The sequence below is a fragment of the Copidosoma floridanum genome, unplaced genomic scaffold (assembly GCF_036245765.1).
Source record: "Copidosoma floridanum isolate Cflo_tuat_1 unplaced genomic scaffold, Cflo_Japanese_pri ptg000030l, whole genome shotgun sequence".
Taxonomy (NCBI): Eukaryota; Metazoa; Arthropoda; class Insecta; order Hymenoptera; family Encyrtidae; genus Copidosoma; species Copidosoma floridanum.
This window is the reverse complement of record NW_028321907.1, coordinates 23,255,706-23,273,092: the sequence shown is the minus strand read 5'-3', so window position 1 is coordinate 23,273,092 and position 17,387 is coordinate 23,255,706. Positions and strand designations below refer to the sequence as shown.

General features: G+C 33.0%; 1 protein-coding gene across 1 annotated transcript in view; it reads right to left on the bottom strand.

Annotated features, from left to right (window-relative positions):
- Positions 1 to 3,641: 3,641 nt before the first annotated feature.
- Positions 3,642 to 17,387, bottom strand: part of egh (beta-1,4-mannosyltransferase egh) — a 101,087-nt gene continuing 87,341 nt past the window's right edge. Inside the window, exon 4 of the mRNA XM_014354498.2 lies at positions 3,642 to 8,999. Coding sequence (XP_014209984.1) covers positions 8,427 to 8,999 — 573 coding nt within the window. The 3' untranslated portion in view covers positions 3,642 to 8,426. The remainder of the gene's footprint in view (positions 9,000 to 17,387) is intronic.

The following is a 17,387-nucleotide window of genomic DNA, read 5'->3' as shown; positions in this document are numbered from 1 at the left end:
GTACCTTCATAAACTACGTATTATCACATTATTATACTTTGGGGTAGTCCTGTTATATTTTCTTAAATTTTATTTTGCACACATTGATATGATCAAAAACTTTTGATTACTGGTATATGCTAATTTGTTGACAACAAGAAACTGACTACATAGCTATATATATGCTACCATAAGCCCCTATATAAACTGGAGAATTAAAAACTTTTCAGTAAAAAAATGTAATAAAAGCAAAAAAAAAATTATTTTTAGAAAAAATTTCATTTTTGCAATTTGTTTATAAAATTTGTTAATAAAAAAACATTGATCACCTTCGATATTACGACCCACCATCAATAATCATGTTTAGCAGGCAAAAATACATAAAATACAATCTATGTATAGCTGTCCAGATAACAAACATTTAATGCCAGAATATATTGTATTGCGCCGAGGCCGTACGGTCACATTAAAAAGGCACAGACCGTCGAGCTCGCTGGATAAGAACAACCAAATAAAATCAATTGGTCTTTACGTATTCATCAATACTATGTTTGGCTCACAATTTGAGAGGTGTTGAGTTGAAAAATATTAATCGGGCTTTAAGTAGCAAGCTATTGAAAATAGCAAAAAATGCATTTTTTGAAAGTTGTCGAATTTTTTACGGGAAAAGTATTGGGTTTAGGCATATGGTGTATGGAAACTTTTTTGTTTAAAATGAGCTAAAGAATAGGAAAAAAATTTTTTTTTCCAAAAAAATGAATAATTTTTATTTGTTTATAAAATTTGTTAAAAAAAAAAAATTGTCCATCCGGATCGCGACCCACCATCGATAATCGTGTTCAGCAGGCAAAAATACATTAAAAAAACTTTGGTGGGTCCGTTCTAATTGAAAAGGCCACGGGACCCTACATGGCGGCTAAACTAAAAAACGGCTCGACCGATTTTAAGTCTGCCATTTTTTGGATCTTGAAATTGCGTATCTTTTTATCTGAAAATTTCTTTTGTACAGTCTTTAGTTTTCTATCTAGACGCAAAAAACCTGTTTTTTCTATTTTTATCTTTTTTTTTTTACCTTTCACTGACATTTTCAGCTGTCAAAAAGTATTGCAATTTTTTTTAATACGATACCTTAGCGAGTACAATTTTTTTTTTTTTTTTAATCAGAATTTCCTTGACGGAAAAGCTAATTCTATCACTCTATAAAGAAATATTTATATGACAGTCTATGGCAGACACTATATGAATATAAATATACCTTCTGAAAAACGACATTGCGTTAGAACGTGTTTGGCAACACGGAGGATCGGAGAAAGTTACATGTCGAAAAAATTTTGACGTCAAATATATTGCAGCCTAAGACATACAAGTCTTAATATATGTAAATTACAAGCTTAAAGCAAAGGCTGTAATGCTGAAAACAATCGGTGCTTTTCACCTATCTCAAATAACTTTGATAAAATTGAGCGTCGTAATTTTAAAGACAAGCGTGTTTACGCTGTAGAAAAAACAACTGGCGCACTTGATAGGTTCGTAGATCGGTAAATCAAAACAAAATCGACTCTTTTATATAGTTCCGCTTCCGAAACAATTCTAAAATTAAACTAGTAATTTATAATAGTACAAGAAAAAAACGAAAATAAAAGAAATATAAGTTGTGATTTTGCTACGTATTCTACAATTCTTATTCTTTTATTTTCTTCACTATACACTGCGTAGGTATACCTTTATGCACGCAATACCAAAATCAGTATCGTCATTATCTGATAAATGTCAATTAAAGGTAATTTTATCATTAATCCCCTTTAGAATATTTTAACTTCTTACTTTAATACAGATAAAATATTTGTCCAGTGCGCGAATATTTACAATCCTGCGGGATCACAGCAACGTCCCTGAATCAACGTGTGAGTATCCTCACACTTCTCAAGTAAAAAAAATATCTCAGAGTATAACTTCACTACAACTAACGGGCAGTAGGCTGAGAAAAAAATCTTAAGCAATTTGCAATAAACAAATTTTCTTCTATCACATGCTTTGTCAAAGTCAGGAATCTGGAATTGTTCGTATACTTTGTAGCGCATAATATGGCTTCACATAAGTAAAAGTATGAAAATAACCAATTGTAATAACATGCATTTTGACAATGCAGCTGTTGGGCTGGGTGATAAGTTAAGGCTCTACGGATGATTTGATCTATATATAGAGTGCTAAGTGCCCTCAGTAGTGCCCTTTATAGGAGCCGGACGTAAAGCACTATAACATAAAAAAAAAAAGAAAAAATCTATGTATGGGTATAAAGCCTGCTGTTTACGAGCTTGAGCGATGAAATGTATACAATTGCAATCAAAATTTATCATAGTCCCACTTGCTGAAAATAAACACTATTGCTATAACTTAAAGAATAACCCTTGATGAAGAGAAGCCTGATTGAAAAATGGGCCCAACTTGTCTTAAAACTTTTGTAAGGGAAATTTAAAAAATACCGTTTTTTAGTTTTCACAATGGTTTGCGAAAAGTTTGCATCCAGACATGCTAGCGCTTAATAATAATTGCAGTGAAATTTATTAATTTTCGGAACAATGACTAAAAATGATGGTTTTTTTTACAATTTGCGAAAAAACGGCTAAACTGAGTAAAATCTAGCAGGATTCTTCGGTTTCCTTCAAGATGCGAAAAATTTGCTTTGGACATTTTTACTATTTTTTGGCCACCTTGCCTGGCATTTATCTGAAAAACGTAGTTCAATTTAATAAAATTTCGGAAAACTAGTATTTAAATCTAATGTAAACCAATCGGAGATATCCACGGAAAGTGGTATTATTTTTAGAACAAACTTTTTTTAATGCAATTCATTGACAAATAGAAATTTATCGCACATCCTTCATTCTCTAAAGCAATTATGAAGCTTAAATCAACTGAAATTGATTCTAATTTAAAAACGAACGGCGAAAAATCAGATTATGCATTCTTTCTTACCCACCTGATTTTTCGTCTTCCTCTTCAAATTCTAAAAGAACCTTGCTAAATTAAGGCTTGAATAATTCTTGGGTATGCCAAAAACGTACATCAACTTCTGTTTTCCTAAAAAAAGCAAGTTATTTGATAAATAACTTCATAAAGCTATAAAATTTAATCTACCTTATCCATACCGTAAAAAACTTTAATTTTCTCTGGATTGTTCTTAATGACGTATCACACAGTCTACGATAAATTAATGAGACAATATAATAATTAACTCCTAGAATTTTTAACTCCTGCTTTCAGAAATTCATATAACATGCAATACGTATCATTAAATCAAGATGTAGTATTATATGGTTTATTCAAGTTCACAACAAGTATTGTCAACTCCAAGAACAATTATTTTGTTGGCAAAAAAAATACAGTTAGTATAAAGATAAATTACATTATTTCATTATTAAACATATTCAATCACAAATGATAAATATACAATAAAGTTTTAGTTAAATATATTTATTACATAAAATGTTTTTAACAATACATCATCTGATAGTTAAAAACAAGCATCCTACGATTAATTTTTATTCATAAAATACAAAAAAAAGATATGTACGAGATATTATATATTTTATGTATTCACGTTGGCTTTTTTTTAGTGCCAATTGTTTGATAACTACAAGTAGTATCAATCAAAAAATAACTTTGGTTTGTAATGTTTATTTATTAAACTAATACACAAGCAAGTGACATTTGATGTTATACACGTACACATAGTACTTACTAAAAAAAATTTATGAATAAAGAACCTGGCTGGAAAAAGTCACGTTTCCACACAAAAACTGTAGCGTGAGTTAAAGATTAAAATTGGTTTAATTAATTCCTTAACAAAACGGAGTGAAAACATTAGTTGATAATTAATCAAGAGTAATGATATAAATCATTACGACTTTCATTAGGAGTAGTTAAAAACAAAGAAACAATTTGCCAGAGGCTACCGAAACTACTCTATTCATCACGCCACAGTTTCTATGTATTAAGAAATGTAGATACTTGCCGAAGATTAAAACTACAGGAGATTCTCATATTTACAACTGAATTGTTGTTTTTGTAATATTCTTTTCAGAGCTAGGAGCCTAATTATATACACTGTTATTAATTTATCAACGTTAGAGTTATTCGAATTACTTATCCTTAAAAGGTATCCCAAATCTGCAGCTGTATGAGCAAAACTCTTTGGTTTGCAAATAAAAAAAGTTTTGATTATTACTAACAAGTAGTTTTTTCAGTTTTAACTTCCTTTGAAAATACTTATAATACTGCTTTTTGTATATTCTTTTGATAGCAAATTTTTTTGCGTTTTTTACTATTCTGACTAGACATCATTAAGTGAGCAAACTTTTATTCTTGTTACTGACAAAATTGGTCGTTGTAAGCGAAACGAACATTTACAATTCTACATCCATAGCATCGATATTTAATAAGTAGTTTCTTTTTATAATTAGAAGTATGTTGACTCACTTATTTTTCACGATTTAGGCAGCTTTATTAATTATTACCTATTGGACCCTTATCAGCTCAAATAAAATTAAAATTAAATTTATGATGATAATTAAAAGTTTTTTAAGCATACACTCCAAGCAGCCAGAAAAGAACAAAATTTTAGTTGACATATTCAAAATAAAGTAATACTTTACAACTGAAATGTAACTTGAAAATTTTTAACGTGTAATTATAAGACAATAAAACACTGTGTAAATTTCATTATTTGTGTTCATAGATAAGGGGGGAGGCAAAAGTCGCCTGAATCTACTTTAAGCTTATGCACGAAACTTATTGCAGTTTGGTAGATCTTTTGTTATTCAATACACTCTCAAGTAATTCTCTCCAGACGGTATTTAGACGCATTGTACGAGGTGATCTTTGTCCCATTTAAATAACATTAGAAATACAATTTTTCACTTATACTTCGAAAAATTTGGAGGTGACCCTTCTCTAAAAAAAATATATGCTTTACAAGCACATAATATAAATATTTTGGGCTATCTAAAGTAAGGGCTAATGTGGGCTAGGCCCCTAAAAGAACTTCTTTTATATGATTTCCGAAACTGAAAAATACAAAAAATTATATTTTTTACTCTGACAGGTCATACATTAACTTTGTAATGGGTCAAAACTTTTCTATTGACGCGCACTTGAAGGAAAAAATAGTTTACAATTTTTTAATTTATGATTATGGTAAAAAAAATGATTTACACAAAAATTGTGAAAAAATACCACTTTTGTCCTTGTAACTTTTGGAAAATGCATTTTTTCGACTGAAAAATAATGTCAGCCGATAGAACGAAAGGATTAATTTCGATTTTTGTATTATAACATGATTTTAGTATTCAAGTACGGAAGCAAACTACGTCCAAGCTATGAAAAATTAAAAGTATTTAGTAAAAAGCCCTGTAGCTCGAAACCTGCAAACAAAAAGATACTAATTTTTTTAATCCTAAAAACTTCGGATTTACATCTATTTTGATTATATGTAACTATATTTTTACAAAATTTCTAACAGAAAATATTAAAAAATATAGTGATTTATGCATTATGCATATTGTCTTCTTTATCATTAGTCCATACAGAATCAACATCACTAACGTACTTCGCGCGTAACAGATTGTCAATACATCAATGAAATATTAATCATTATTATACAAATGCTACATTCGCACAAAATTCTCTCATTCTTGATCCTATTTTTCACAATGAATATTAGTATTTAAAAAAATGCAACTATTTAAATCTTCATTTTTAATTATTTTTCCTAAGTCAATACAACACTACATACAATAAACGTTGCCTTCGATTTCTTTGTATCAATTCGTATTCTTTCGTAATAATTGTTACAAAAGTACAACCTCGTTTCCCAAAAAAAATAAATAACTATAATTTTATTTTTTTTACGCACAACATAGTTATTATGCTTTAAAGTGAAACAAACCAAAAAATCTTAATGCAGCAATAAGCCAAGATAAAGACCACTGGAAGTCACAAAAACTTATTTTCATGAAGTACTCGGTAAACATACATCATCCAATCTTTGGTTACTTTCACACTCAGGACCTCAAATACAAAAGGTTTACGGCCTTTGCAAAATGAAAGTAAGCAAAGAAATCACAAGAAGATACAAAGCTTATTTACGAAAGGAAGCGGAAAGCTCAATCGTCGTTTTACACTATGCTCGGCCAGTAACAGCTATGGTTTGTAATAGAAGTAGTGTATGTATGGTATACCCACTTTACGTGTATGATTGAGGTAAGTGTTTCAGAGCTATAATACTCATAGATAAGATACATCTCAGGTGTAACTAACAGTGTTCGTTATCGTATTTTGAGTAGGATTTTATTAGCACATACTATAGACTTCAATGTTGAACTTCTACTAAAGACTGGTTACTGTACACCGTAGGCTACTTCTATAGAGAGTACTCAATCATCTCTAAGACTTAGGAACTTAACGTACTAATAATGAAAGCATTATTGAAGAATATAAGGGTACAGTCAACTGAAATAACAAAAATAACTAAAGTTTTGCCTCGAAAAAGTAACAGAAATAAAATATTTTTTATTCAAGCAAAAAGGAGAGTTTTTCCAAAAATAACAGATTCCGTTGAAAAAAGTTACGTTGTAGCTTGGACGAATCTGTCTTGTATACCTAAGTATTTCAATAATGTTATAATACTAAAAACCAATGTCGTTTTTGCGTTCTATCGGCTGACATTGTTTTCAAGCCGAAAAATGCATGCTTTAGAAGTTTTAAGTAAAAAAGTGGTATTTTTTTTTTTTTTTTTGCGTAAATAAATTTATTTGACCATGAAAATTAAATGAATAACTTTTTTAATAAAATATTTTTTTGTTTACAGTTTTTGCAAACATAAACATTTTGATCCATTACAAAGTTAATTTTCAGCCTTTTAGAGTTAAACATAATTTTTCAGTTATAGAAATTATATAAAAAATTTTTTTTTCAGAGCCTGGGCCACGATTGCCTCTAAATGTATGTGGCCCAAAATATTTTTATTATGTGCTTGTAGAACAGACAGCTGTTTCAGAGAGACATCACCCATAATTTTTCGAAATATAAGCGAAAAACTAATATTAATGTTATTAAAATGGTACAGAGTTCTCTCTATACAAGGCATCAAAATGCCCTCTGGAAAAAATCACTTGGGGAAGGAATTGAGGGGCCGAGAAGTTACCACATTGTGCAAAAAATATCATGTATAGGTTTGAAGCAAATTTAGGCGTTTTTAATTCTTAATTTTGTGACTTAAAAATTCTTAAATTTCAAATCGTTTTTTTTAGATCAAGCAAATTACATTTGTAGTTAAAAATTAAACACTTATGTAATTTTTAACATTTTCTTTCATATATTACTAGTAGTTTTTTTAACAACAAGCGTTACATCGATAGGTTAATGTTATGTGATGTACAACGAACCTTTTCATCGAAACATCTCATAACCCCACGATCTAGTGAGTGGTTATGAAATGTATATCATGATGAAGCTTCTAGGCAATTACAAAGGTTACTGGTGATGTGTTTTGCAGCAATTTTAGGCTAATTACTTGTCGTAGTGAAGATGCCACACAAGTTTTTAAAATACCATTAGCCAGCTGAACATTGATAATTTACGGCCCAATAGGTGAAATATTGACAAATAATTAAACAATGGAACTATTAAAAGAATTGAATTAATTGAAATAGCTAGGCTTCTTTCTTCTTTATATTTGATAAAGCTGTTTTGTAATAATACATATTTTCTTTCAGTCAAAAAATTTCATTTTGATTTTCAATAATAGTCAAATTAATTTTTAAACACAGTGATAAAAATATTAATTTAAAAAAAAGGATGTACTTCAGCATTGTAATTTTTTTTGCCAAAGCAAAAGTGATTCATTAATGTTTTTTTTTTTTTTTTTTTTTTTTCTATTAATCGATCATCCATAGTCAATGTATCTGTACAAAACTCACAGACATGAAAAATAAATTATTTGAAATATAGAAATAATCATCAAAAAGTTACAGTTCCAAAATGAAAAGGTCATATTTTTAAATACTTTTTTTTTACTTGATGATTTTGTACATGATAACATCCTTGTAAATTTAATCGTATATTATAGTAATTCATTGAAGATGGATGAGTAAGGGTATGTTTTGGACCAAAATCAACACTGTTGTTTGAGATTTCACTCATTTTTTGTTAGTGTTTTAATATCGCTAGGAGTTTTAAAATGAGGTTGTAGGATCATAACTTAGCAATATGCTAAATACATAGTTTTAAGATGAGTTAGAGCATAATGCTAGTTGTTATTAGTGCATAAATATTAAACCTGACTCTTTGACCATCACAAGTACTCCTTGTGTACCAGTATCATGAAAAATATAAGTTAAGTGGCTTGTGCACTGCAAAATTAGTAACTTTGTATTGTAAACTAAATATCAGACTGTGATTGCTGGTTTTAATTCCTTTTCCACAACATAGAATTTATGCTTTTTACCGAACAAACCCCAAATAACAGCTACATTTTCAATGAACAAATTAAATGGTATAACAAGAATTGCGCTACATATACAGCATGTAAACTTGAGATATCCAAATCGGTACGGTGAAAAAGATTTGACAACCCCAAAAATGTACATGTAAAGATTAACAGCACCGATAAAAGCACAAAAAAAATCCATAAGTGGAGGACATGTTATGGGGCAAAAGTAGGCGAGAAAAATGTTGGACGTAGACAAGGGCAATGTGACCCATGAATAACACGATATGCCTAGCAGTAACTTCTTTTTTAGCGGTATTGCTTTGGAATGTACAACAAGCAGAATGCCTTGGAGCCAGCGCTTGCGCTGCTGCACAAAGTCCCAGTAGTTAAAAGGTGATTTTTCCCACATTTCGCCATCAATGAAGTTGAATGTATAGCCGAGAGAGAATGCCTTCATCGCAAAGAAACAATCCTCCGCAACAGATCCATCCAGACCATTATTAAAGGACACTTGTCTTTCAGCACCCATCTGAGGACAAAATGGATAAATATATTTAAGTTAATACTTTTATTTAATTAATGGTTTTGTCTTACTACTCAATAAAAATTAATATTCTTAAAACATTTTTGGGCTTTCATTAAAAAAGTTATATTTCTCTCTTATGTAAAACAAGGATTTTTTATGAGTTTTTAACATCAAAATAAGGATGTAGGCTGATAATTCCAAACTACTTTGTTATCACCAAGACATTGTGTTTAAATTTACAACAATTATGATGATTTACATCTTTGGGCCTTATTTTTTTCTTTTAAAACTTTTGAATACTAGTTTATCATACACTAAATGAAAAATAATGTTATACATGTTGTAATAAGCAAAAAAAGCACAAAGATGGCATCCACACGTCCTTAAATCGTACTCTACCAGGGTATGGGCCATGGATATATGACAAATAGACTGCCCGTTCCTATGTACGGTGCTGAAGCATACATATAGAAAGAGACAACATCGAGCGTGGGTATATGTCCCTCCCCTACGTTGCCAACGATTTAGCTAAGGGAACCCCCCACTGTTGGCAATGTAGGAGAGATACCTGTGTACCGTGTAAGAATATACTCTTTGGCGTGTATCTAAGGGCCTTTACAGTAAGTTGCCGTAACGTACAATGTACAAGAGGAACATTGAGTAATATACCTACACACACAACACGCAAGAGCGGTGTGCTGCACATTATCGGCGATATAGATATACCAGCCAATGCTACTCTTGTGCGTTGTGCGTTATGCGTTACGATAGCTTGCTGTATACGCTGGGTGCAGGTGGCTGGCGGGGATAGGTGAAACTATCTAAGCGCCCACAGCAGTGTTCATATATTGTCAGTAGAATTCCATCGTCATGGGTTTGGAGATAAAGTTGTCAACTCTTACAAAATGCGTAGAGACCTTACAACGCAACTCTACTCACTCCACGCATTCTGTAAGAGTTGACAACTTTATCTCCAAACCTATGACGATGGAATTCTACTGACAATACGAACACTGGCCCACAGTGATTATTTAGTGTAACTCGGGTTCCAAAGCTTGCAGACGACGCCATCAACGTGTGTATGTACATATACTTGTCAAGTAACCTCGAAACTATTCTGACCTGCAAAGTTTTTTGAATTTTACTTCTTATCTGTTATCTGTCGTCTGCACATTTTGGCACCCAAGTTTTACTTTCTCGACACTGTACTAAAGACGCTGCGTGCCATGCACCCAGCGAATAGCATCTTATGAAATAAAACGTAGCATACAAAGTTATGTTATAGTATTTTCAGAGAATATTCTCTGGTATTTTGTATTGCGACACTCCAACAACTATGTGTAAATAATTAAGAACTATTAGCTACTTTTACAATAATAGGGGACAAAATACGGGAATGCTACTTATTCTGCAAAATACTAAGCGCGCCATTTGCTGTGTGCAGTATTCTGAAACAGCGCCACCTGCACGGCAAGAAGGAGGCGATGCTGGATAACACGATTACATAGCCTGTTATGGGCTGCAAACTTTGTCAATTGTTTTTTTTAGTTTTAATGCATTTTTGATACTTAGAGTATCGATTTTCAGTGTTAAGAATTTTTATTAAACAGAAAACAATTTTTCGTCACATTATTTATTAATTATTTTTTTAACTGTAAAATAATAGTTATCTGTTTGAAACAAATTCTTGACACTGAGAATCGATACTTTAAGTATCAGTAATGCATTAAAACTATAAAAAACAATTAACAAAGTTTGCAGCCCACAACAGGCTATGTAATCGTGTTATCCAGCATCGCCTCCTTCTTGCCATGCAGGTGGCGCTGTTTCAGATTACTACACATAGCGAATACGCAAGAAGAAACTGACATGTTATACAAGCAGTTTCTTTTAATATTGTTAAAGTAAAGGGTCTTATTGTATTTCTGATGTCTCCCAGTTGCAAGATGATGATATTAAGCAAAAAAAGGTTCTCACTAATGAGAACTAATTGAATAAGGGTCCTGCAAAAACTGAATTAATGATAAATTTAATAAACATTATTAAGAGTTAGACTATTTATTATTCATACGATATTGTATGATAATCTATTAATATTTCTTTACTAGTTACAGAAATAGAAACGAAAATCCTCTAAAATATTGATGCTCTTAGTCCAAAATTTCAAGGTCATTACTGCTGCCATTACTTATAATTAAACATGTATTTCAATGCTAGCATTCAAATCTTCTACTCAATTAACTTTAGACGTTTTAATTTTTTCAATTTTGGTGCATCAACTTCAAAAAAGTTAGTGGGATTGTATAGAAAAGCATGAGATGCATCCATATAAATTTGTAATGTGAGTACAAGCTAGACAAAAGATTGAATTTATCCACAGGACCAGTCGTGACTTAACAAAAATTGCTAGACAAATATCTGTTGCAATTTCTGCTCGCTACCTTCGATTCCAACAACTATTTGTATTCAAAAATCAAACTTCATTATGCTTCAAAATCCAATTTTGTACGTGACGTTTCAATAACCATTGATTAACTTAATATTAACTTATTTTATTGCTTTTCTTATCTCTATATGTAAGATAAAGTACAAATTTAAACGTGAAACCAGTCGTTCAATTGACAGTAATGATAAGGAAACTGGTCAAGTCCAATGTGTTTAGTCAATTTGCAGATCAAATGCAAATTGGAGCAAAGCCTATAACATCTAATACTAATATTTTTAGTATCATTACTAGTAATTGCATATTGATATTAGGATTTTATTTATCTTTTAGTGAAAATAAATTCAATATTTATTTTATATTTATAGATATAATATCACGCACGACTGACCAGTAGAAGAATTCAGAATGATGAATTGACTAAAAAAACATTGGAAACAGTAATCAATCGTTTCATTATACCTTCTTATTGACTTGTATCAGATTTATTATGTACAAATTTACTATGTACAATGGCATTAATTAATTTATTTATTTTAGTTATTCATAACTTTATTTCATATTCATATGTTTACAACATATTTAATAAAATAAAATGATAGAATTTATGAACAAGAAAAATATATCCTTACACGGTATATAACCTACAGACAGGCCCTATTTGTTTGCCAAATACACGGGCGCCGTCCATGGCACGTATACCTGCCAGAGTTCATTCCGTAATTGGTCCGTATATGGTTGCGTAGACGGACCGTACATAGTATTTACAGCAGCGCACACGGACCCTCATATCTTCCGGGGACAGATTTCTAATCAGGACATTAATTTTCTTTCACCAGATTACCACGACAGCCTACTGGCCTAGTGTCGCTGGGGCCACCCACTCACCACCTATGTTTTGGGGTATATTGTCGCATATATTACCTATCGCCGTAACCGATCCCTAACTTATTACATATTTCATACCATGGTCACAGTGGAAATATAATATCTCCGCCAAAACTGTATGGTCACCCTTGTCAGTTAAGCTGGTCGCAGGATGTCTACTTTACGATAGTTAAGCCAACGCTCTCTGATGTATCATCAGATTCAGGCTAACTAGCATCTCCGAAGAAGCCCCATGTTTCAGGGATCATTTCCCGCTGGGAACGATCCTTCCTGCCCGGTATTTAGCATCAGATTTATTAACTCCTACCTAAAACCCTAAAACTGTTTTGCGTTCACCCAGACTCGAAGACCTGTGGGGCAAGGAAAAAACTCTGGAATTACACTGAAGGAAGATTTTGCAGAAAAACCTACCTCAAAACAGCCATGGTTCATAGCACTTTTTTCGATAAAAACAGTTTTTTTTTTAACAGTGTTGTATCAGTAATATGCACGATAACTACTGAGCCAACTCCACTCTTAACTTTTTAAATTTACTATTCTACAGGCACATTTTGTGCTAGAACAAACAATTTAAAAACTGTGACCTAGAGAAAGTACATAGAGATACTATGTACAGTAGCGAATATTTTATTACATTTTCTTAATCCTACAAACCCCACAACATATATGTGAAAAAAGTGAATTCTCAAATTTTAAGAATTTCAATACTCAAAATGATTTTTTAACAAAAAAAAAAAAAAATCACTTTCCATAGGATATGCACCTTGAAAATTTTTACGTTTTCTTTATCTTCTCTTTTTCTATTAGTTTAGTTATGCAAGGTTCTATGAATGAATTGTTTGATGTTTATTATGTCTTCTCCTTTTGAAATTCATTCCTGTATAAGGTAGCTTTTTAAGTTAAGCAACGTTCACTGTCATGTAATGCTACCCCATTGAGGATAAAGCGATAGTACAAGATCTTTTTCTAAGCTTTTTTTTTAGATATATATTGTGCGTGTTATATACGTGACTAGGAATAAGTATGCAAGCCCAACGTTCTAGATATTATTAGTGGATAATTAGTTATTTTGAAATAATCGGTAGATTCAACCAACACACTCTGATGACGAATGCGAGGAGTCCTGGCAGTACGTCACTTATTTATTATTCACGAAAATTTTTATTTATTAAACATTAAAATATCAATTAAAATTACAGCTTATTATCGAATATCTTAATTCCAACGATGATTGCATCATCTTTGATTCGTATATTGCAGTGGGTTATTCAAAATTTTATTTTACTTGGGTACCCAAGCACCTACTGACCACTGGTTTACTAATTTTTCTAAAAACTTTAAGTTCAGTACGAAGGAAATCATTTGTAATAAAGTAGTTAAGGTAACATTTTTTCTCGATTATATGAAGCGATCTTAAAGAAAATCAAAATACTTTTTTTACCTCTAAAAATATGAAACTGTAATGATGCACCTCACTAAAACACCTTTGAACACGTCGTATCACCTAAAACGTCAAAACACTCCAACCCAGCACACCTTCCGATACTTCGGTTTGGCTCAGCTCTGCTCTCACGATGGAAACTGCTTACATAGAGGAGGCCCTGCCGCAGACTGTCCGTTGGAAAACGGACAGTTCCCAAGGAAGAAGACCAGGGTACACAATACGCTTATACTAATAAATATACATAACACAGAACTCACTTTAAGATTGACTTCTTTAGTTACTTACATAATATGAACAGTCCCAGAGAATCGATGCTACCTCGCAATTTACAGACTTAAGCACGCACTTCTAAACTCATATACCCACACCCCCACACCTACATACATGCACTCGCATACGAAGTTCCCCACACGCGACTTATAGATAGACAGCTAGATGACACCGTAGTAGCAAGTCCTTAAATAATTGTAATGAATATCAGAAACACAGAAATAGCTTTGTAACATATGCTACAGAGTTCGAGACTTTATGTTTACTCACTTGGCTCGCACTTCTGGAAAATTAATTTCTTAAGTGTGCATTTCCAACTAATGTCTAATGGTTTAGAAGCCACGTATAGTAAAATTTTCTCGTTGCAGGCCTGGAATACGATGTCGAAAAAGTAGTAAGACTGCTGTTACGCTCCTTAATGGTAAACTATTATGTTCAATTAAGAATTCACTTTTTTCACATATATGTTGTGGGGTTTGTAGGATTAAGAAAATGTAATAAAATATTCGCTACTGTACATAGTATCTCTATGTACTTTCTCTAGGTCACAGTTTTTAAATTGTTTGTTCTAGCACAAAATGTGCCTGTAGAATAGTAAATTTAAAAAGTTAAGAGTGGAGTTGGCTCAGTAGTTATCGTGCAAATTACTGATACAACACTGTTAAAAAAAAAACTGTTTTTATCGAAAAAAGTGCTATGAACCATGGCTGTTTTGAGGTAGGTTTTGAGGTAGGTATCCTCATCACTTTTGGTATAGCTTATTCTGGTAACAACAATCTTCCGTGCGGAAGCGTGACAAAGTAGGTTTGAGAAAGCAGACAAAGCCTCGGTTACCACGTTATTACTCACTTCAGATTTGCATACTTGAATTTTTTAATATTGAAAAATAAGTATTTTTTCTAGTATGGCTGATGCATTTTAGTTCACTTCAGTCTTTTCATTTCTATTTTACAGCTATACCAACAAATGTAGGCCAGAAATTCGTTAAAACAACGAAAATGAGATCTGTGTATCTTGAAATTCTCAAATTCATTTCCCAAATTTCTTCTGGCTCAGCCCTTAAGATATGTGATCTTATCGTGAAGTAAGCTGCTAGCCAAATTTTCCCTGTGTATAATTGGGACAGACATATTCTTAAAATTAAGCAGAGCTGCTAACAGTATGATATCGGTGACAGGTACTTCCTAATTTCACAGTATATAGCATGGAGTATTCGGAGTTCTTGGTGGCTAAGAGGGTTGAGTGCTTGATTCCCACCTGGATGGCTCAAGTTTGAGACTCTGCTCCGTCACTTCTTCCGGGATAACTCTGTAGTTTTTTTTTATGTAACTGCATCCCTAGGATATTATACAAGTAGGCAACTGGTATAATGCTTTTGACTTAGCATGCAGATTTGCAGATAACAGTAAAGAACTACGATGCCTCAGACGAAGAGGTGGGTGAATGACTCTCTGATAGTAGAATCGTCCGATAAATAATCAATAATACAAATAGTTTTTAATATACATGGTGACTTGAAGTCACATATGCATGTATATACCCACAGCTATTCAAGAAAAACAGACAAGACATAGTGTTGCTAAGATCGGATACTTACTCGGTGTCAAGTTTGAAATATGCATGAAAATTTAAATATCCTGAGTACTCAACATCCTATTAGTCTAATCTAGAATTTCGTATGACTTAAGCGTAAATATCTTAATTTCAGTATCAGGAATAAGATTCATAATAAATAAATTTATGATCAGCCAGAAATTAAACAATATTTTTGTAACAATGTTAACTTATTACTTGTTCCTCCGGTCTTCGTAGTTAGTAATCACTCATTAACTGCAGAAAGAGTTTGGTTTTTATGATGAATATGGATTATAAATAAAAAATAATGAATAATCCAAAGAAAATTAAACTTTTCTACCTTAACAGTTAGATCCCCTTGAGTATCGAGTTAATGAACCAAATTAAAAAAAGAGTGAACCAGGCGATCGAGAGACAGGCAGTACAGTATATAGGTATAGCTTGGAAACGGATGGCAAACACGGCGGCAACCCCTCTCCTCTTTCTCCGTTTTACCGCACATAGTCACTGGCCGGGCGACGCGCAGATATGGCTAGCACACGTATACAACCACACAGGCAGCCGGACACAGCCATGCAAGAGCGCGCCATGTGTTCGCCTTCAGAGAGAGTTGACGCAAAGATAGACCATGCTTGCCGCGCTCCCCCACCATCTCTCCGTCTCACTTGTCCCGGCCTGTACCTCAGATCGTCACGCACGCCGCGCTGGCATTTTCCCGCTTCTTGGAAATGGACAAACAAAACACTAACGCGATTCTGATTTTTTTTTTGCAGAGATTAACTCGGAAGTTAAGACAAATGATGAACTCGAATTTAACGAATAATAAGCTCAAATTTTTTCTTCAAATACAGACACCGTACTCCCGTACCCTGCATCACATCTCAATCGAATTAAACCACGCAACTTAATGGGAAATATCACATACCCCGAGAAACTTTCTTCAGGAGGGTATTGTGCTCAACAGGAGTCAAATCCCTGTCGCGATTCCAGACGCCTGCCCTTGATGACAGAGGAGACGTGGTGCTGATGTAGTTTGCCAGCGGCGTGGTATCTCCTGGCGATGACTTGTTTTCAGAGCTCTTTGCCCCGGTCCGCTCGCTGCCGTTGCTCTCCTCGTGCCCTTGACTTACCCGGGGGCTGGTATCGGTTTTACTGTCTTCACGGACATCGTCAGCCTCCGAAGGCATCCTCTTGTCGGGATTCATCGCCATCCACATTGGACACGACACCTCAAAAAAAAACTGTCGAGCACACACATCTTTCACTTGTCACGGTCGCATTATTTTTTTAGTTAGCCTTGCGCACGTGAAAGCAGACTGGGGGCCATAACCTTTTAACAATTACACAGGTGGGTAGAGTATTGGGTGAGGCACACGCAAAGTAAATGTAAGACAAGAATATGAAGAAATAACTTTATTATTGTTAAAAGGTATTCAAAGGTATCGAGTAGTACAAGGAGTCGTAGGCTTTAACAACGAGAGCACGTCTATATAGCTCGAGTGGTCGAATTAGAGAGAGGCAGTGCTGAGCAAAAAGAGGCGCTGCGACTGTGTCGAGTTAAATATACAGACTCGATACAATGCATGTGCGAGAAAGCCAGCACCACTAATATTTTAACAACACACCTCATATATAACTAATAATGGAATGGTTCTTGGAATATATATATGGGATACTTTACGTCAACGGACACAAAAATACATTTTTTTTCCTTTTTACTTCGGAAATCAGTACTACTTTATTCAAAAAAAAATAATCAAGTTTTTCAGAT